Below are 21,815 nucleotides of genomic sequence, written 5' to 3'. Positions count from 1 at the left end.
ATCTTTCTTGCTATTTTTCCTTCAATCTTGACATCGTTTGCCCTGAGAATAGTATGTGTTGCCTCTTGACAGCTTATGACATAGGATGTGTGAAGTCTACACAACCAGGAGATTGTTTGAGAGCCACTTGCTTCATTATTCCACCCAAACTGTATCAGCTTTTGGAGGCACTTCTCACAAAAACCTGCTCTGTCTGAAAGCTGATGGATCATTATTGCAAGGCTACATGGAGTCAGTTCTGGACAGATCAGTGGGCAAAGAATTTTGTAGTAGTTCACATCAATGCTGATCCATCCTGGAGTTATGAAAATTGAACTTCCAGTCTTTAAGGAGAAGATAAGTTTGAGTCACGATTTCCACAGTTGGGTTTTATACAACAGGCCATCCTGTCAGCACTACCAGTGCCTTATAGTCAGCAGATAGTTATTTATATTCTCCTTGCTTTTCTCTGGAGTGCTGCTAAAAATCTGTCATCTCATCTTTGTTGCTTGGGGCAGGCAGTTATCTTTTTTGCTTACTTTGAGAATAAGTTAATAGAATGAAGAATGGCAACTTTCATATCAAAATGTCCAAAGTACTTGCAGAGCCATTTTGGTTCCATCTCCACAGTTCTATTACAACTGATCATAGATAACCAAGATTTATATTAGCAGGAAGGGAGGGTCTGCTTTTTTCCCATGGCACACCTATTTAGTTGAATTCAGTTGTTTGGTTTTCTTCCAGATGAGCTGAATATGATTGGCTGTTTAATTTCTTTTTTTTTTCTTTTTTTTAAACCAATTAATAGAAATATACACAGAATTTTGGGGAGATTGGAGTCAGTCTAGTATTGTCCTGTGTGTCACCAAGGTATACAGGAAGTGGTGTACATTTTGGTTGAGTGTGAGTTGATAGATTTTTGTCTCTAAAGCCTCTGGTTTCATGGCTGGAGAGTCTACTGTATCTCTCTTGTGCTTTTTTTTTTTGAGACACACTAAATCTTGTCAAAGCAAAACCAGGGCTAGGCCTTGATGTGACCAAAGCAAATTTGGTTCCAGGATCTCCTCTAACTGTCCACAAGGCTTTGATCCCTCATTTTTAAAGGTATATATTATTATATATATTAACCCTCTACATCCTGGGAACATTTCACTTCAGAGCAGAGCCGCTATATTTACTTCCTTGGAAGTTGGGAACATTCTCTTTTCTAGTAAGAATTTTTTTTTTTTAGCTAATTGGAGAAATAAGTGCACATGTATTCTTCCAAGTGTTCTGTTTTCCTGCGTTCCAGAACTGTCATTTATTTTCTTTTTTTTACCACACAAGTGAGATTTAGCCTGATGTTTTAGAGTAAAGACAGACACCTTACTTGGTGAAGGTCTTCCTAGCCTTTTTTTTTTTTTCCTATTTACCACCAGTCAATGGGGTTTCTATGTTTTTGCACGCCACAGTTTATAAAAATGAAAGAAGACAACAAGATATTCTCCCATGTACCTTTGTCCTCTTTTAGTCTTTTCAGATAGAGCTCTACAGTTAAGAGGTAACTGAAATGATAGTGGGAGCATTTGGCTTTATATGCCAGGCTTGGAGCTAAAGGAGTTTTTACCCATTTTATACAAGAGGGGAAAATCAGCTGTTGTCAACTGATAGGACACTAATATACTTGCTTGTAGAGTGTACATGTAAATGTAATATAATCTTGAAAAAATTATGGTCAGTGACAAGTAACTATTTTTCAAATAATGAACACTTTCAGTGTTGGGGAGATGGGGACAGTTTTTGAATTGGTGACCTATGTTTGCAAGATTTTGCAATTCATTTGAACAGACTGTCAGTACTCAGTTTAAAACAATACTGAAATGGGGTCAGGGATCATCACTTCATATTTTAGTGGACTTCTGACTTATCTTGAGAATGTTGTGGAGTTTTTCATCTGTGTTGCCACAATATCACAGGAATTGGCCATTATATTTTCAGAAATGATGGAAACAAGACAAATATGATGGAAATAAGATGAATACTTAATTTTTTTTAAGCTCTGAAATAGAACTAGTGTTCATCTGTGTACTGATGTGAGATTTCAACTGCTTAGAGCTCTGAGGGAGGTGGGGAAAAAATATGAATTACCAAGTATGTGACAATGAATGGAACTCTTAACACATACACATTTCTGATATTATAACAATACACAAGCCATTGTTTTGCAGCATTTTTTGCTATTCGAAATGTAATTTTGAAAGGAACAAGATGAACTTGAAAGTAGGTATTTAATGTGATTAGTAAACAGAGAATCTCATGGTCTAGAGGACTCTGCTCTGGGAGGAGTTTATTTAAAAATTCATGAATAAAACAAACAAGGAGGAAACATTATTTAGTGATTGACATAGAATTACAGAATCGTTATGGTTGGAAAAGACCCTTAAGATCATGGAGTCCAACTATTAATCTAGCACTGCCAAGTCCACCACTAAACAATGTCCCTAAGCGCCACATCTAGATGTCTTTTAAATACCTCCAGGAATGGGGACTCTACCGCTTCCCTGGGCAGCCTGTTCCAATGCTTGACAACTCTTTGAGTGAATAAATTTTTCCTAATATCCAATATAAACCATTCAGATAGAAATAGGAAAGCAATGCAGTTTAGTGTACCAGAAGTAGTTTGGTCTTAAAATGTCAGTAGCATGGGTTTATAGGAAAGTGCAAGAAGGGTAAGAAATTGACCTTGACAAGGTTTAAGAATTTTAATTTATTCAGCTTATTTGCCCCAGAAAAGATCAAAAAGAAGCTGTGAATGGAAAAGATGCTGATAGTGGAAGGTTTTTCAGTCTTGCAGTTAAATCATAACAGTGACTGGAAGCTGAAATAAAGCAAGCTCACTCATGAAAGTGGCTCATGAATTGATAGGAAATTTTAAGACATCTCCACAGCCTGTTAGAGATATAGTATGTTTGGTAACTATTTGGATTTTTTTTTTTTAATTAGATGCCTTTTTGGAACAATCTTTCTAGGTTTTTTTTTCTGGGTGTGGGGGTTTTTTTTATATCCTTCCTCTTTCTCCAGCCAGTGCAGTCTTTGAACATGGATTGCCATACTGAAGTTGAGTGTGATTCACAGACAATATATGCCTAAAGCATATAAATATACATGCTAAAGTACACTTGTCCTCCTGTAGAGAGAAAATACTGCCCTGCACCACAGCCACAGGGTGGCCCTTGCATTGCAGATGGGACAAGCACAAGTGGGATGCTTCATTGTGTGGTCATGATCACATAATAGATTGTAACTAGTGTGGAGGGCAGGAGGAGCTGATTTCCCCTGCCCCACAAATGCATAATGTTATTTTTCTGATCTTGTTCACCTGGGCTAGCTGACAAGGAGGAGGTAGTGTTGCTGCATTGTTCCTGGGAGAGTGCTGCTTAGCAGGCCTGCTTTCAGTGCAGAGTGATAAGCAAGTTTAACATGAATTACTGCCAGAGTTTAAGAACATGTTTCCAAAACATTAGATAACATGTTGTAAAGATGCAGTGAACTGTGTTCCCATGATGCCAAGTTAAGCTATTAAGTTGTTGCTTCTGATCTTGTATCAGATATATGTTGCCCTAGAATGCAAGTATTGCATTTTTGGTATGTTAACAGTTGATCATGTTGTGCACTTCATAGTAAAAAGGAGTTGTGCACCTCACACGCAGAAAGGAAGGAGCCTGGGCACCAACACTCAAATCCAGTAAGCTGCTTCTGCATCTTTTATAGACAGCGATCAAGACATTTAGAATACTGGATATCTTGTTCTTGGTAATGAAAATGGACTTTGCACACTTGGTCTCCATGGTTGGAAAATTAAATATTTGAATAGGTGATTTAAGTATACAAGTATGAACTCTGACACCAGTACTGCTACTTACAAATGTAACCTTTTTTGCCCTAACTTCTTAAGTAATATAATTTCCTATTGAGTTGAATAACTTTTCTTTTATTTCTCTAGAGGGAAATCTATTTGTCCAAGCAACACCTTAACTTCTGTGCTCGATAAAGAAATGCAGAGCAGGCCTCCACCTCCTATTCCTCATTACAAACAAACAGATAAGTAAGGAATTTGTTTTTAAAACCGTATTCTTCAATTTTGTGCTGAGTTACCTGAGGAGAGTATTCCTGAGCTTCAACTTTATTCTCCTTGTTTCTTTGTTTTCCCAGCCCACACACAGCTTTGGAACTTGCAGCCTGCACTAAGATTTAATTTCCCCAGAAGTAAACCTGAAATGAAGTTCTAAGAAAATGTAGGATTGACTATGTGGTATAGGAGTAGTAATATAACAAATATTGTGGAGTGGTTTTTTTTTATTATTTTTTAATAAGGATTAGATAGTTGGGAAGAGGTGGCTGTTTTGGAGTTTTGGGGATATTTTCTACCTTTAACTGTTCTATGTTAAAGGGTAATGTCTCACTGGCATAAAATGATTTATTTAGACAGGTAGTAAATGTATTTTTCTTGTGTAGATACGACTACGCAGTTTACTAAACGTGAACTACCATTTTTCTTAGATAGTGAAAACTACTGAAGATAGGATATATAAGGCTTCTTGATGAATAGTCTAATAGAACAGTCTTTACTTTGTATGACCTGCCAGCTTCAGGTACCTGTAGTCATCTCATAGTTATGAATTTTTTTAATGGATGGCTTATTTTCTTTGTTCGGGTTTACCTTTCAGAACTTTTTTCCCCCAAGTTATTTCCAAAGTAGCATTTGAAATCATGTTCTGTGAAGTACCATTTGCAGAAAGGGACAGCTTAATTTTACAGTAACTATTGCAGTAGCTATTGGGTGTTTAAGGTGCTGCTGAAATACAAAGTAGGCTGTTCTGAGAAAATTTAAATTGTTTCAGAACTAAGCGAAACACATGTCTAAAATGACTGTTTACGATGTAACTCAATGTGAATTTTAAAAAGTTTATTACTCTTTATTTCTACTTACTTCTGTGGGATTCCTGCCTTCAGTGACCCTAATGAAAGGGGGTTATGTGGCAAAATTAAATAAAAAAAAGGGCTTTACCCATTTATTTTTAATTACTAGAAGTGAAATTTCTTTAGAAGTGCTTAATTCTACAAAATCTTCTGGAAGATCTCATACTATCTTATGGAAAAAATCTTTACAGTGTTTGGATTTGGTATTTCTTTTGCTATTTCTTTTAAAAAGGCATGTTGAACATTTAGTCAACATCTAGCAGAGTTGTACATTAGTACAGTATTTTTTTTGTAATAAATATTACCAGTAAATGGTATTTTCTAGTAAAACCCCAAAACAAATTGTATCAATTCAGCCACACATTGATGTACATTAATTTAATAAAGTATATGTTTTTTCCAAAAATCTGTTAACAAAGGCTTTCTGGAGCATTAAGGTACTTCCATAAAACATAATTTAGAAATGCATGCCATTTACCAATGCAGACATAATGGGAGTTTGTGATTTCAGTTTACTTTGTATCTTGTTTTTCATGTGGGTGAGTAACATCTACTATTCTTATAATTTCAGGAGTACTGGAAACAGTGGTTTATCTAAACCATTAAAAGAAGAGCCAGTAATTGACTACTTTGATGTCCAGGACTGAAGTGATTGATAGAGAATTATGATATAGAAGCTTAGAGGTGAAGATACTAAGTTATTGTGTGAGACGCTTTTTGGTTATCTGTCAAATGATCAGTTTTTCAGCATATTCATGATTTAACATCTAAAGTTAGATTGATTGTGATACTTTAAGAATTTATGCATTTTTACAGTTTATGTAACTGCATAATACCTAACAGTAGTATAGCTTTTTAAACCTGGGTTTAGTGCAATTTTTTATCTAATGTGCTGTCAGAATGATGTAGATTTCCATTGATGCCTTTCAAGTGAGAGAACGGGTAATCAAATATATTTTGGGGGTAGTAAGAACAACGATAAATCTCAAAGATTTATTTTGACATATCTCACACAACTTAAAATGGACTAGAAATAATCTGTGTCAAAATGACTGATGGGAATATTCTTAAAATGTTTTCATATTTTATTAATTCACTTTTGTGTTAATGTGGTAAATTTGGGAATTTGAGTTACTCTTCTACATGGAAGGAAATACAAAATTTAGTCTAAGTGCCCATTAAGAGCACAGGCTTCCTTTGGTATCTGAAGAACCAGGATTTGGGGAAGGTGGGGAATTAAAACTTAATTTGCTTTATTTCAGATTTCGATGGGGGCGGGGGGGGAACCAAACAAAAAACAAACCAAAACCGCAAAAAAAAAAAAACCCAAACCTTGAAAACCCCACCCCCACCAACACAAGAAAATTATTAATCCTTAGTTATTCAAGATCTTGAGCAAAAGCAGACTTTATATATTATTTTGCTGTTCTATTTGGTTTAATTTGTATTTAGATATGTTAGCTTGATGGTCTTCTGTGGGGGGGTTGCATGGTTTTATTGGGGGTTTATAATCTTTTTCTGTGCTGTGCAAGCTTAAGGTGAATGTGTGAAGTTTGGTTTAAGTATGTTATGAATTTGGAACAATATTTGTAAAATTTATAAGACCATCTGTCTAAACTGTTTGGCAATGGAAGATCTTTGTTTTACGGGAAATGCGATAAACAAAATGGGTTGATGATTTAAACAGTGAAAGACACCGAAGTGCTTTCATAGATGGTGAATTGTTTCCAGATGATGAGTTAAGGTAGGTGAGTAGCAATCTGGGAGAGGAGATTGTAGGTCTGACCAGACGAGGTTGGCACGGCTCTGAATTGTGAGTCATATCTGTTCACTTGAGGAGAAGATTTTTTTGAATTAATAACTTTAATAAGTCTGACATTGATGCACCCTGTTTCTTGTTCCTTGTGGCTGGCTACATGTGGCACTAGAGGTGAGTACAGCATCAGCGGCTACTGCTAAAAGGGGTTTAGCATAGTGAAGAAACAAATCTAGCAGAAGGCTTGTCATCTGTTGTTGATTTATTTTTCCATATCTGTCCCCCAAAATGTTTTGAAAATTAAAATGCATGCTGTTGCCTATTTTTGTAGGAGCTTCTTATTTCACTTCAAAAAAAAAATGCAGTCTTACATGTTTCTAAACATTTGAAATGCATATGCTTCAGGTAAAACAGTTACCAGAAGGATTCTCAACCCTCAAGAGTGTTCAGGCTTTTAATTTGCATGTAGTGGTTTAAATTGGTTTTACCTTTTTTGTGTAATATTTTGTGAACAGAAATGAAATATAAATTAGCATAGCTTATATTGCCCTTTAATTTCCTAAGCAAATTAATGTTTGATTCTACAAGGTGTACTGCTTTGCTAAGTTCAGGTGAAGAAGTAAGTTGCTTGGCATCTTTCCAGGAAAGTATTTCTTCAATCCCTTCATTGTGAGGAGTGTATCTATTCCAGTGCTTGCAGACAAGTGCCAGTTCAATGTGGCCAGACAAAGGCTAATTCTGGTTTTGAAACTCAGAACTACATTAATATAGCACTGTTTTCAAGCTAGTAACACCTGTTAGGGAGAACGTACGTAGTTATACTGCAAAAGTAGGTTCTGGACAGGACCTCGCACACACGTTCAGTGAGCTGAGAGTACAAAGTTAGATGCACGTACACTGGAGCACATGCAGTTGGTATACCATAGGTAGACCTAACGTTACAGGAAACCAAAGTGATTTAGTTGATAATAAACAGAATAAAGCTGAAGCCTATTAACTTTTCACACAGTTTCACATGAATATAGCTAAAACTTCACATTTGCACCTCTAATTTGAAGTTTAAAACTTAAATGGTTTTAATAGCATTATATTTAGCTCTGCTCTTTGGAATTTGTATCAGATTATGGCTTTAACGTTTAAAAATATGAACTTTGGTGAGATGCACTTCAGCAGTCAAGTATTCTGCTAGTGCTTTTAATAAGAAAACCCAAGTAATCTTCAGCTTCTCAAGATGAGACTAATAATTATTACTGAATCTTTTCATAGTGAGAAATCATAATTCTCATCCCTAAACCTCTTCACTACATGAATGTTAAAATATTTAATAGATCTGTATGTTACATATCTCTAAAGCATGGCTGTTGGAGTGTATCTGTAGTTATGAAGCAAGTCACATGTACAGAAAGATTTATTTTGAAATGCATTTTAATAACTTGTTTAAAAACATGATACCATACATTTACCTGGGAAAGTGATACCAAAAAGAAAGTATTGATGTCTTTCTTCCCAGAACACAGTTACATGGCCTTAAGAAGGAGCTCAGCAACGTTTAGCAGTGGTGCTCTCCTCCCTGTTCTGGTTTGCTTTTGCTGCAATCTGTGACTTTCATATGGAATAGTACTAAAGGCTGTAGTTTTGATATCTGTGATAACTCATCTTCATATTGCACGTGTGCCTCATGGAAGTATTTTTCAAGTAGCTATTTTGTAAATCTGAGCTGGCCTTTACACCTTTTATCTAATAGAAGAATGAGTGGATAAAAGAAATCTTTGCATCAGTGAAGTCAGTGGCAAAAATCCTATTGACATCACTGGAACCAAGACTTAAGCTTCGATATGCTAGTCATTTTCCACAGCCCTAAGAATAATATTGTTTCTTGTAAATTTATTTGAAAAAAGTACTCTGCAATAAGCATCTTTTGAAATAAATTATGTAATGTCAGTTGGAATTCATGCAACTTCATGAAGTGCTTTTACAATTGTGTATAAAATAGGCAGATACTTTTGCATTTGGGCTGTGTTATTGCCTATCTATATTGTTTAACATGTTTAAAGTGCTCTGAATATTCAGTGCTTGGATTTAACCTAAAATTGTGTAAGATGTGTAAGTAGACTTCAATACCACTGTTTCTGTGGCAGTTTTGTACAATATCTGCCGCATAATGAAATGAGCAAAGTTAAATTGTTCTACAACACTTAAGTTATTTGTTGTAAGTTTTATATTTGACTTGATTTTTTCAAGTTACTGGTATAAAATTACTTTCTTTATAAACCTGAAATAAATCTAAGTCGGAAGTTCGGTGCTTTGGAATTGTTTGCAAGCTTTGTCTTGGTATTCCAAAGTTGGAAGACTGAGATATCACAGAGAATAAAGATTTAAATGGAAGTTTGGGGAGTCCTTTTCATTAAATTTTGAAATATGAGGTATGATTTCCTGCTTTTTGAAGTGATTTTAAATGAATGCTGTAAGGAAAATGAAGCAAGTAAAGAGGGACTCCCCAGGAAATGGAGAGTAAGGATTATCTGCTCCCTTCTTGGGATTCAGAAATACAGGAGAGATGATTATCTGAATAAAAATGTACATTTTGGTTATCTGAAAAACCCTTTACTATGTCAGCCTAAATGCTACTTGGCAATAAAATGTATGATTTTAACTCATTGTCCCTTCATTGTTGTTTGCCCACTATTCAACTGTAATGGGGACTGTAAAGAAGAGTGGTATGGGGCGGGGGCAGCAGCAGGTGGGGTGGGGGGGAAATGAGGACTAATGTCACTTAAAAGTCCCTGTAGGCATTAGATTTAACAAATACAGGATGACAAATGTTATGGGCGGGGTGTTAAAAAAATTTGCCAGCACAGTTCGGTAGATGGCAAGGAGACTCAAAAAGCAAACAGTCTGAAAATCAGAAGTTTGAAATTACTTGAACTGCTTCCTCCTGAAACTTTTATAATACCAAGTAATGCATCTCCAACAGCAAAAGCCACAGAAATGAAGAATAGCAGCAAAAAATTACAACGGCCTGACCTGATATTTCAGATGGAGAGCAAGATGGCTCAATGAAATTCAAGAAATGATCTGAAATTGAAGAGTTCTTGAAAGACAGGTGAAAACCTTTTGTCTTACTACCTCGACTGCCAGTAAGTTTGGACTTTCTTTTCAGGATATTTTGCAGGATGAAGATGGCATGTTGCAGGTATATAAGCATTGCAAATCAGATCTTAACTGGAAATCCCTGCTTGAAAAAGATACTTGCAATTCAGTTCAGGACTGTCATTTACTAGAAGGTGACCAAACATCATTGTTATCAGTGTGTGCAAATGGCAGCAAAAGAGACAAATCAGTTTTGCTTTCTGTTCACTTACCTTGTCTGCATTTGGAAATAGTCATTCAAATCATGACACGGTCACAACAGTCCCCTATTAGGTTAAAAAAAAAAAAAAAAAAAAAGCTTAGATAGATACTACTGTTCAAATAATGTTGGGTTTTGAGTATTTTAGACTTTGTAGATGCTGAATTCCCAGCGGAAGCCTTGCTACTTAACAAATGTTGTTCTCATCCTTTACTAAGATGCTGAATTCATAAGATGGTTGATGTGCAAATTTTTATGTCTATACACTTGTTATTTAGCCATGAACCAGAATGCCAGAGACATTAGAAAGGGTATCTTTAGAAAGGCTGTATTTTGGATGCTCCTGAGCTATAGACTAGGTTTCTTAGTCTTAGTTGTGTCAGGATTTTTGGAGTGCAGCTTCTTAAGCAGAGGGAAGGAGACCATGTTGCTGCTATCCTGGTAGAAGCCAGGTCCCAGAAGGATCCTGGGAATACTTTGGTGTTAACAGGACCCTGTTGCAGGTAGCAAAATGTGGATCCTTTCAGCTTCCAGCCAAAGGATAGGTGAGTGTGCCTTTATGTTCAGTGGGTGAAATCTGCTGCTGAATATGCTTTGCTTCCTTCTAGAGTAGGGCTGTGGTATGGGTGAGGTGCCCTTCTACAGTCTAGACTTAAGTCTTGTTCTGCCACCCCATGAACTACTTTTTCCAGCACCGTATATTTTTTTTTTAAGTCAGGGTGTCCAATTTTACACTTCTGTGGAAAATACAGGTCTCTTTCACAACAGAAAATGTTTTTTGCCACTGAAAGAATCTTTTTCAGAGCACAGACCAAGGCATAGCACCTTTCTGGTGTTTCAGGCAATCCTGTAAACTGGTTTAGGCTCCATCATTGTATGACCTACTGTTGCCTGCTCTGGAGCTCTTTAGTGAGAGGAAGGGGGGGGCAAAACGTGTCTGTTGTGTGAAGGTCTGCTTTGCTTGCCCCTCACAACTTTACTTTTTGTGAAATGATGTCTAGGAGCTGCCACCTAGTAAATGATTCAGCTTTCTACTGGATTTAAGGTGTGCTTATTCCAATGTCCAGTCTTCTTGCTACATCCACATTTATTCCCTTGAAGTGTAGGGAATTTATTCTAGTCAAAGGACTAGAGGGCTTCACTTGTAAGGAGCTGTAAGAAACTAAACTAAAAATCATGATCACTGTAAAGAAAAACTCGTCTTAATAGAACACTTTTTATATACTAGGTAGGAACTAAAGGGCTATCTTTCAAAATTGTGTATGTAGGGTAAGCTTACATGTTTCACTAGGGAGCATTTTTTTATAAATCTAAGTTCTAGGAAATAAAAGGCTCTGGTGAAAACTGAGTAGTGGGATGTGTTGGATAGTTGCCTATCAAACAATACAGTCAGGAAGGTACATTCTGTCCATTCAAGGCACCTAGAGAGCTTATCTTTTTCTAACAAACAATTTAAGGAATTTCAGAATTTACTGCTTACCCAATAAGTTAGAGACCTCTTAGTAGATATTAATAAATGCTGTTTCAGGAAGCATTAATTAAAAGTCTTCAGTCAGTGCAGTAACTCCTGGGGTAAGTACTGGTTTAGGTTGGTGTTTAAATTCAGTATGTTGGCATCAAATAAATAGGTGCCAGAGTTTCTAATTAAGTATGTGTCTGTGTGACTGCTCAGGAAGGACAGTTCAGCATTTTCAATCAAAGGCTTATGCAATTCTAATTATATTCTATTGAAGTAGGCAGTGATTAAACAGCTATTAGATTGATGCCACCGAAATATCAATGAAATAATTCATTAATGAATTTCTATTTAAGGTGTATTTCTGATAACTTTATTAGGCATTTAAGAAGTGCTACATCTTACCTGTTAGCTGACATCTAAGTACTCAGTAAGTAATGTAATATATTTACTAAGAAGTAGCTGATAAAGACCTATATGAAATCAATGAAATTTTTATCCCATGGTTCTTCCATTTTCTCCAGTCCTGACTATGAGAAGTTATTTTAGTCTTCAGCCTAAATGTACACAAAGCCATGCACCTGGAATGGAATAACCAGCAGCTTTGTATAAAAAGACCTGGGGGGCAGGGGGTCCTGGTGGGCAGCAAGTTGAATGTGAGTTAGTGCACCCTTGTGGCAAAGGCAGCCTCCCGCCTACTGTGCTGTATTAGAAAGCACGAAGACAGCAGGTCGAGAGAAGTGATTACTCCTCTCTGTTCAGCACTTGAGATGACTTCTGTAGTACCGGGTCCAGCTGCGGGCCTCCCAGTACAAGAAAGACCTGACTGGACTGAGTCAAACAGAGGACCACCAAGTTGGTCAGGAGGCAGGAGTACATGACGGACATGGAGAGGTTGAAGGCACTGGATTTGTTCAGCCTCAAAGAGAGAAGACTAAGAAGAGATCTTATCGCTGTTCACAACTACCTAATGGGAGGGTATAGAGAAGACAGAGCTAGAGTGCACTGTAGAGGGATGAGAAGAAATAGACACAAGTTGAAACATGAGAAATTATCACTTGATACATGCAAAATAACTTTTACCATGAGGGTGGTAAAATACAGGATGAGTTTGCTCAGAAATGTTACAGAATCCTCTTCCCTGAAGACATTAAAAACTCAACTATGTGAGGTCCTGAGCAACCTTCTGGATGTGCTTGGAGCAGGTAATGGAACTGGATCACCTCCCTGAGGTCCCTTCCAACCAATATGATCCTACAATTCATGGTCGACTTAAACAAGCTATGCTCTTGACTCAATTTTTTCCTTGAGCTTTAATAGTTCTTTTTCTACATACAATGTTAGTTGTCAAAAGTGTATATAGAGATCAGTTAATCAAATTCTCTCCATGTCTTTGCTTTGCTGGGCAAAGACTTCTTGGCTGTCTTGGCCTCCCTAAGTTTCCTTTTGAACAGGCTGTTGATTCTCATTATTATCTTAGTCTGTTTTATTCATCTTTCTGAATGTTGCACACAGTGTCCAGAAGTCATGACCAATTCTATCAATATACTAACATCTATGCTATACTTTTTCAAAAAGATCATGATTGATTAATTGATAAAAGAGGTAATTCTGCAGTCACATTGAAGTGTTCAATGCTTATGGCTTCTGATGGTGGTTTTGTTCCAAATTTGATAGTTATTAATCTTTTGTTGTTGTTGTTTATTCTGATACAGCTTTTTCACTTTTCTAATGTCTACCATTCGGTAGTTTTACACATTTATGAATAGAATATCTTCTGATAGAACAGAATGGATTAAATGAAAGGAAATAAAATTTCCATGGTTTCCTAGGATCCCATAAGCTGTATATGCAATTTTGTAACTCACTTATGATACGGCTGTAGTCCTTCAGTTACTACAGTGTTTGCAAATTCAAAGATGGTTATAGTTAAATTCAAATATTAATTTGGGGGATAATAATGTTAAGAACAGCAGATTTTTAACAGGAGATTTAAGTGAATGAAAATATTTCGGTGCTTCGTAACAGTTTTGTTTTGCATCAAAGAATGCCTAAAATTAAAATAATTTAGAAAGGCATTGGCTTTTTCTTGCCACCCTTGAAGAGAGAGCTCTTGTTATTCTGAGATTAATAAAGCATTCTTTAAGTATTACCTGATATTTAATTCCTTAATGATGCAAATACTTTTAATGGCCAAACAGCTTCTATCATCAAAAACTTATTAAAGTCAGTTGATTCTGTCGAATGGACATCTTACCAGCTATATCAAAAACTTATAGAAAAGGTTTGTTTTCAGAAGCAAAAGGATTTGCAAAAAATACCTTAAAGAATTAGCTGAGTAGTGGCTGATGTGTTACTCTTGAAGTGAATATAAGCTAAAACCAGTCACCCTGTAAAATGTTTTTCAAAACATTATCCAGGTCTACAAATTGAAAATATTAATGTGAAAGAAGCTAATATAAATAAAAAATACTTTAGAATTATGCACATTTAGAGCTAAGACTTCCCTTTTTTCCCACCAGGGTCACAGCTGAAGAGTGCAATTTTGGATTTACTCTATAGCCCACTGGCTCCAGTCAGTTACTGATCCCTGTTAGGTTGTTCAGTTCAAGTTCAGTCCTCCAGCCGAGTCAGTAATGATCTTTCCCCTCTCTAGGTACTAAACCCCCAGATTGTTACTAGATGGGAGGTTTGGCAATTCTAGGTGCAGAGTGGGAGAGTAGCCCCATATGAATCTGTGACAGGAGGACTTTTAGGAAAAGCAGATTGGGCAGGAGAGAGAAAAAGGCATGGACTCGGGTAACGACTGGGGATTTTCATTCCAGAGTTTCTCGAAGATTGTATTACAGCTGGCAGTCTTTTGTCATAAGGGTGCCAAACAGATGGAGAACACTGGAGGGGTATGTGGAGGATTTCTTTCTTTATGCTTGAAGACATGAAGGTAGCAAGGAAGGTAGCATACATCTACCACTGTAGATGAATGACACTGGAAACTGGGTTGGAGTCATATGCCTTGTGCTGTTGAGCTTGGCTTCCCAAGGACAGGTCTAAAGGCATAAGACAGCTAGGAAGCAGCAGGTTTGTCTGAGATATGGGAGGAAGAAAGCAGGGGGGGCTAGTATATGTGGTGGGGAACAAAGGGATTGTCACTCCAGCAGCCCAGGTGTGGAGAGTCTTCTAGCACGCCTTTCGATCATGAGGTACTCAGAGAAGCTAGTGACATGGAATGCAGAAGGTGTTGCTCGGGCATTTTCTGCTGAAAGGGCAGAAAATCAGGCTCTGGAATAAGACATGGGTGGAAACAGTCTCACAGTGATGGGAAAAGAGCAGCAGAGCAGGACAAAATGAGGAAAGGGACACATACACTCAACAGCATTCCTGAGCATACTGCAACCTGGACAGCAACCAGCAATACTCTTTGAAAACAAATGAAGCTGATCCAGGCGTTTGGAAAGTGTGGGCAGACCATTCTGATGGCACACTGAGGGACAAAACTGCTTGAAATAGGAGTGGGAGATTTAGGCAAATATGAGCTAATGACTGCAGACAGTGATCAAAGGAGAAACAGGTGGGTTATGCCTGAAGCTCATGATTATACCAAAGCTCACAAGTGAAGAAGTTTTGCATGGTAGGCAATGTGGGGAGGGGGGAGATTGAGATCTGTTCCTTCAGGCTCTTTATATAATGTTTGCTACACTTTCAAAAGGCAGCATTGGTGAAACTTCCCTCCCCTTCCCTGTCAAATGTGAGGTGGACCCTCAACCAGAGTTTGGCCTGCTTTAAAGGGTGAGCATAGTCACAGAGGAGTGGATGGGAATGCCAATATACTGAAGACTCAGGAGACTTGAGAAGTTCATTTTGCAGTGGGCACTGAGTTCTTTTGACAGATTAGCCCAGGAGATGTGCTTGTTGGGTTAAGCGTCGGAAAGCTTCCTGGTTTTAAGGTGGACAGGGTGCCAGGTAATAGCATGGAGTTACAACTTATCAAGGGACAGGAAAAATAAATCACTCCATTCTATGACAATTTGCCACTTAGATGGGAAGTTTTGTTCATCCTTAAGACCAATAAGTATTAAAGGGACCAGTGAATCCTGTTTGATCACCACACTGCATGTATATGTTCTGTTCTATTCTATTCTATGTATGTATATATTCTATTCTATTCTATTCTTGCAGAGCAGCTAGAGATGACACAATGGATTCTCTGTTATGCTCTGTGAGGTATTGTTTCTTTGGCTCAGCATCTTCAGTGATATGTTCCTGTGGTTGTAGAACATGGCTTACAAAATATATTAACTTAACATTTTGAACTACTACTGGTAAACCCCATGTGATTTTAATCTATTGAGATTCAAGTTCTAAGGCCAGGCACAGTGGCTGCTCAACAGCTTGTGCAGTCTTCAAAGCAGATGAGCCCGATACTAGAATGAACAAATTCAAAAGACTGCTGTGTCATGCATTGTCCTAATGACTTTCCATTTGTTGTGCAGCATAGTAGGATTGTGGCTGGACTTCTGACATTTACAGGGCAGCAGATTCCTGCTAGCAGAAAAGACGACAGCTGTATTGTTTGAAGACACAGGAAGCCCCAGGACAAATTCCTCACTCTTAGTACTGGAATGAGAGAAGAGAGACAGTTGCACTGAACTAGCAATCCTGCGAAATGCTTTAGTTTGGCTGCCAAGGGTAGTAACGCTAGGTAGTAACGCTAGTAACCTGCTACGACAGCAGTCTGCGCCTTCCCCCGGCTGAAAAAGCCAGCCTGTCGCAGGAGAACTGTCTGTTGTAGAGAAGCCCTTATGAGACGCTAGTGAGCAGTCTGAGCCCGAAGGGCTTCTTGTAAAAGACCGCATGAGCCGGGCCGTAAACTGAATTTCAAGGTAAGTTTCACTCGGAGAATGTGGGTTGCGGGGAAGCATCCTTTACCCATAGCTGTGCGGGAGCTTACAGCAACTTGTAAAACTACTAATTGTTGGGTCGGAAGCTTGTGTTTCCTTATCCTTAGGCTGATGTTACAAACGAAAAGCAGAAGACTAAGAGTGAAATAAAGACTGTGCTGTTAGACCGTGATTACTGTGGAAGCAGCAAGACCCAGGCTTTGGGATGCAGCCTACAGACACGTGATCTTAGAGACCACAGCTATGGCTGAAAGACCAAGGGTACCAGAAAAAAACACTGGGGGTTCTGCAGAGCTGAAGACCATGGTTATTATTGGGTCCAGAGGAGTAGCTGGCAAGGTGGAGGGCATAAAATTGCTGGTGTTGCAGATAAGTCTTGGCCGAGCAAAACAGAAAACACTGTTACAACAAAGACTGCTCATTAGTAAAGTGAAACAATTTCTGCATTATTATGAGCATCTTGCTAGAGAGTGCTTATGGCAACCACAAGTCCTGCAAGTGTAAACTGTTTTTCTGAGTCTGCTGGGCAATGGACATGTGTCCCGCTAGGACAGAAGAGGATCCCCTGGATGCGACATCCTTGATACTGCACTCACCCTATAGAACAAGGGGCTGTGCCCGTTGTGAACAAGTTCACAATAAGGACATCTACCAGGAGGGGCCACTGGCAGCACACCCAAGTTCTGAGGGGGCATTTGAAAGTGCAGTGTTACCTCTACACCCAAATGTAGCAGTGGAGGTAAAGCGGGAGGCATCCATGGAGGATGTGCAGCAATGGTAACGGCACATCCAGGGGTTTGGAGCTAGGCAATATGTAGAAGAATACAGATTTGTTAATTTAGGCCAGGTGTCACTACAAGAACTGTATGAAATGTTTGTTTTAACCACTCATGCTAACTGTTTGAACCTGGTGATTATGCCTTGCTCCATCTTGAAACTGTCAGCATGCACAACCCTTTATATTCTCCCACTATTAATTTAAGCAATATGAAAGCAGAGAGAATTTTAGACTGCATCAGTACTCTCCTACAGAGTAAATAAGAGCTATGTTTTTAATCAGACTTTCCTTGGCTATCATTACTATAAAAGCAGTTGGGAGCATAGGACACAGAACCCTACAGTTGTATCTGCCATTCTACAATCATAGACAAAAACTGGTACTAGTTAATTGATCTAAATAATGGTAACTATAACCTCTGTTTTGCTGGGAGTCTCACAGGACTTAGAGCAGTGAGGGATCTGACAAATGTACAATTGTTAATTGGTGCAGAAGAGCTGCCTCACAAACTGGGGAAGTCTATGCACAGGAAGGTCATACGGAGTGATATTGCCTTGCCTGAAGACCTGCTGCATGTTATATATGCATCATCTTCCATTCTGAGGGGAAAAAAAATTTGGGGTATTTTTAAGCCAAACAATCACCATAGATATCCCTTCCTCCTTTCACATGATCAAGCTTATCAAAGTGATGTCAGAAAGTTATTTAGGGCAAGAAGCTTTGGTGCTGTGTTTGTCATAGGTGGTGTAATCACGTCCATGACTGTACATATTGCCAGCTCTGCTTGTCATACAACTGTGAAGTTAACGTGGATGTAAGAGTACGATGCCCCAGCTGCAGACTGATGTGCAGGTCTGGGTATGTTTGCAGAAGCACAAGGCCCTGGCTATTGAAAAATAAATTGTTTATTTGGTTATGATTTTCTGTGAGAAATGCAAAGCCTGCATGGAAAGCATCACAGATGTGAAGGCCAGAAGAGTGGAATGTGCTATGGATAGATCTGTAATCTAAACCAGCACCTGTGCTTCATGCCCATGTTAAAAATCTAGAGGCAAGGAAGGGCTATGTTTTTGATGACATAAAGTGTATGCAGAAAACAGGGATGTATGTCCCAAATGACATTTTTGCCATGGAGTTAGCAGCAGAACCACAGCAGGATACTGTTCCCCCATCCCCTCTTCCCCTCCCCCCCCCCCAGCTTCTAGTCTGCTAAGAAGCTTGCAGACTCCTTAGCCAGCACCAAATTGCCCACGCTTATGGTCCCCACCTACACATTCTCCCAAAATTGGCATTTTTGTTCTCTTTTTTGTGTGCAATGTTGCCTGTACCTTGCAGCACAGTGCAAAGCCCAAATGCTGCCCCAGGAACTGCCACGTTCATCCTGGTAGCTTGGGTCAAGGTGTACGGACCTCTTGGTCAGACTCACAGGATTAGCCTCTTTGCATGGGGCAGGGCTTGCTTGGGAATTTCTTAGTGGCCTCCTAAGACTGGGGCATAGCCCTCCTGAATGTTCTAAGTTGTTGGTGTTCCCCTATGCTTTTAAGGTTAGGGGCACCACCCTCTTAGATTGCTATTATTACTGCTAAGATTACATCAACTGAACAGTGTAAAATCTGTGGACAATCTATAATACAGTGGTCTTGCAATGGTGTCACATAGCAATCAGTAAGGAAGAATGGGAAAGGTGTACACAGTTCAGTAGTTTAGGAAGGAAGAGGATGGCAGTGTACTAACTTGTTCCAGCAGCTAGAATGAGGTCAGACATGAGCCAGATGCAGATAAAGCCCAGCCAGAGGAGACAAAACAAAAGAAAACAAGATGGACAGAGATACAATTTTTCAGTTACAGCTAAGAATACATTTGGCAAAGCTGGCGTGTTCCAATGAAATTAGCCTGGTATCACCTGGTAAAGGAGTGGGGTTTTGGCTGTGGAAAAGTTAAATAGAAACAGCAAAGATGGTATGGGGCTGGCCTGGCAGACTACGTACAAAGAGAGAGGGGTATGTCTGTGTTGAGTTGTTATGGAACAATGGCGTGCAGTGGACTGATCTAGAAACAGATACAAATAGAGAATATGCTAGCAGAAAGAAGTGGCAGGTCACACAGGTGGATGTGGCAGTGAACCCCTCTGGTTGCAGCCATACTCTATGGACTCTTATGTTTGGTTTTGATCAAAATTCAGCCCTGTGAAGAAGTCATATAAAGAAACAAGTTCCAGAGCTTGAGATGTGACTAAGGGTCAAATGACACTGAGGAGAGCTGAAAAAGAGCTTTTAGCCTTGCAAAAAAGTGGTGGAATCTACATGTTTCAGCAATACCAGAGGAAGGGCATAGATGTAACCCTGCACTGAACTGCAGAGGGACCATGTGATAGTCACAGCTGCAGCACTTCTCTGCCCACACTCAGATCAAGGCTGCATCTATTCCCTAGCTTTTCCAGGTTTCCCATTCTCTCAGCTAGACAGGAAGTCACCCATTTCTGTCCATTCAAGCCCAAACACATTGTATACAATGATGACAACTGGTTCCTCCCAATCTCTTCCTGTGTAATCTTTCTCGTAGGTAGTTTATTCCACCTATGTTCTATTTTTCTCTTGTCCAATCATGAGGGCAGGTTGTCTTCACAAAGTCTGCGTTTAAAGGGCGATCTTGCAGCAGTTTCTGAGTTAATTGAGCAATTTCTGACTCCGTTCTCTGATACGACTTGCTGCTGCCTATTTCCCTGGCTTTGACAGGATGAAAAATCAACTCTGGCTAAGGAGGTTTTCGGTCTCCTTGTTCTAATCCTATCTAATCTCCTCCTATATCTAATCCGTTTAAATTTTGACACCATTTGGCAGAGATTTGATTGCCTCCCCCCCCCCATTCCTACATAAAAGTATAACCAGCTAAGAGAAAGTATATTCTGTAAGTATGACTTGTTCTATTTAGGATGCTGTCCTAAGTGATCATCAGCCAAAGTATTCTTTTGCCAGTATAGGCTGTATCTCCATCAGGAAGACCTGACTGAGATAGCTCTCTGGACAAATATATTAGATTAGAAAAAATAAAATCTAAAGTCCCTTTCACTATGGTCCCCTTGCATCCCTCCAGTTTACACAAAATGAATCTGGTTCCAGACATTTTAAAATAATTGGTAAAGAAACTATTCCCAAATAAAACAAAAAAAGATCACTAGGTAGATGGATGCATAAATCAAGATGATAGCTTCTTGTTATGTGCAAAAATGGCTGCAGACTTCAAAGAAAAGGAAAAGTAGTAGGAATAGAGGTTGCTGTACAGATTTTTAAATCCATGAAGTTTAAGCTTACAGGGTAAACTACTGGATTTTGCCCAGATTGATGTACTTCAGAAGCCTTTAATTTCCCCCAGGACTGAGCCAATAGCTCTTCATCTGGTTCTGGCATCCAATCAGTGATTTTATACTTGATTAATTGCTCTTTAGTACCCCATATTATCTACCTGCAAAACTAGTCTCATGCTGTAATCTGGTCATCTCATGCTCTTATCCATAGAAAATAGTCTAAAACTGTCTTACTCTAAGCCATTTTCTTCATTTCCTGGAAAAAACATTTTTGTGAGTCTTTTCTGCAGTTGTTTAAATATGCACGCATCAATTCCTGCATTTTGAATTCCGATTCCAATACTGCTTTGTCTTCTGCCACACGCCATTATTGCCACATCAGAAACGTATTTTTAAGTCCCACCACAACTTCATGTAACTCTTCCTCTAAATTACTGTGCTCGCCTGAGAAATTTCACTCGTTACTCATTCTACCCATTGGAATACCTTTACTTTTTAAGACTTTTACTTTTTTTTTTACAATCCTGGCAAACAAATGTTTGCTTTACCATGCAACAGGAAGATCTCATTTCTGCTGATCACGTTTTCTGATGAAAACAAGTGTTGATAACACAGGGATGTTTTAGTTATTGCTTAGCAGTGCTCACACAGCATCAAGGCCTTTTCTTCTTCTCAGGCTGCCCCACCAGCGAGGAGGCTGGGGGGGCACAGTAAGCTGGGAGGGGACACAGCAGGAACAGCTGACCCCAACTGACCAAAGGGATATCCCATGCCATATGGCATCATGCTCAGCATATAAAGCTGGGGGGAGAAGGAGGAAGGGTGGACGTTCAGAGTGATGGCGTTTGTCTTCCCAAGTAACCGTTAGCGCGATGGAGCCCTGCTTTCCTGGGGATGGCTGAACACCGGCCTGCCGATGGGAAATAGTGAATGAATTCCAAAAGAAACCCTTTTGCCTTGGTGACAGAATGACAGTTTTCATCAAAATATAAGGACAGTAGAGTTGCGTAAAAGATGGCAGCTTGATTGTAACGCCTGCCTTTACTGGAAAGAAAGATGTTGGATTGGATGAAGAAAGATACTCAGGGATGGGAGACACGAAGCAAGGCTGTCCAGGTGGTGATTTGGTCCCAGTCTTAACAGATGCAAAAAATATGGGTGTCTACTAATAGCTTTAAGATTGTTTTATATAGTTATTTAATATGATAAGGATAATTTCATTAGGTGTCGTGGATTCAAAAACGTTCAGTTGATAAAAGTATTCTGTATCCTGGTCTTTCCTAATTCTGGCCAAAGTTGCCAGAAGTGTTTAATTTTGCTAGGCATCAGAGACCCT

General features: G+C 38.8%; 1 protein-coding gene across 7 annotated transcripts in view; it reads left to right on the top strand.

The window, feature by feature from the left end:
* NFX1 (nuclear transcription factor, X-box binding 1) overlaps nt 1–9,306 on the top strand; it is a 71,559-nt gene extending 62,253 nt beyond the window's left edge. For 2 of the 7 annotated variants that reach the window (XM_082325016.1, XM_082325008.1), the window contains 2 exons: nt 3,962–4,063; nt 5,510–9,306. In XM_082325016.1, the coding sequence (XP_082181142.1) occupies nt 3,962–4,063; nt 5,510–5,585 (178 nt within the window). In that variant the 3' untranslated portion in view covers nt 5,586–9,306. Of the gene's footprint in view, nt 1–3,961; nt 4,064–4,170; nt 4,254–5,509 lie in introns of those variants that run through there. The other 5 variants (XM_082325013.1, XM_082325014.1, XR_014229566.1 and 2 more) reach the window with 5 other exon arrangements.
* The last annotated feature ends 12,509 nt before the right edge of the window (nt 9,307–21,815 follow it).

This window comes from Platalea leucorodia (genome assembly GCF_965183815.1).
Source record: "Platalea leucorodia genome assembly, chromosome: 1".
Classification (NCBI taxonomy): Eukaryota; Metazoa; Chordata; class Aves; order Pelecaniformes; family Threskiornithidae; genus Platalea; species Platalea leucorodia.
The sequence above is the reverse complement of the archived record's forward strand: the minus strand, read 5'-3'. Positions and strand labels throughout refer to the sequence as shown.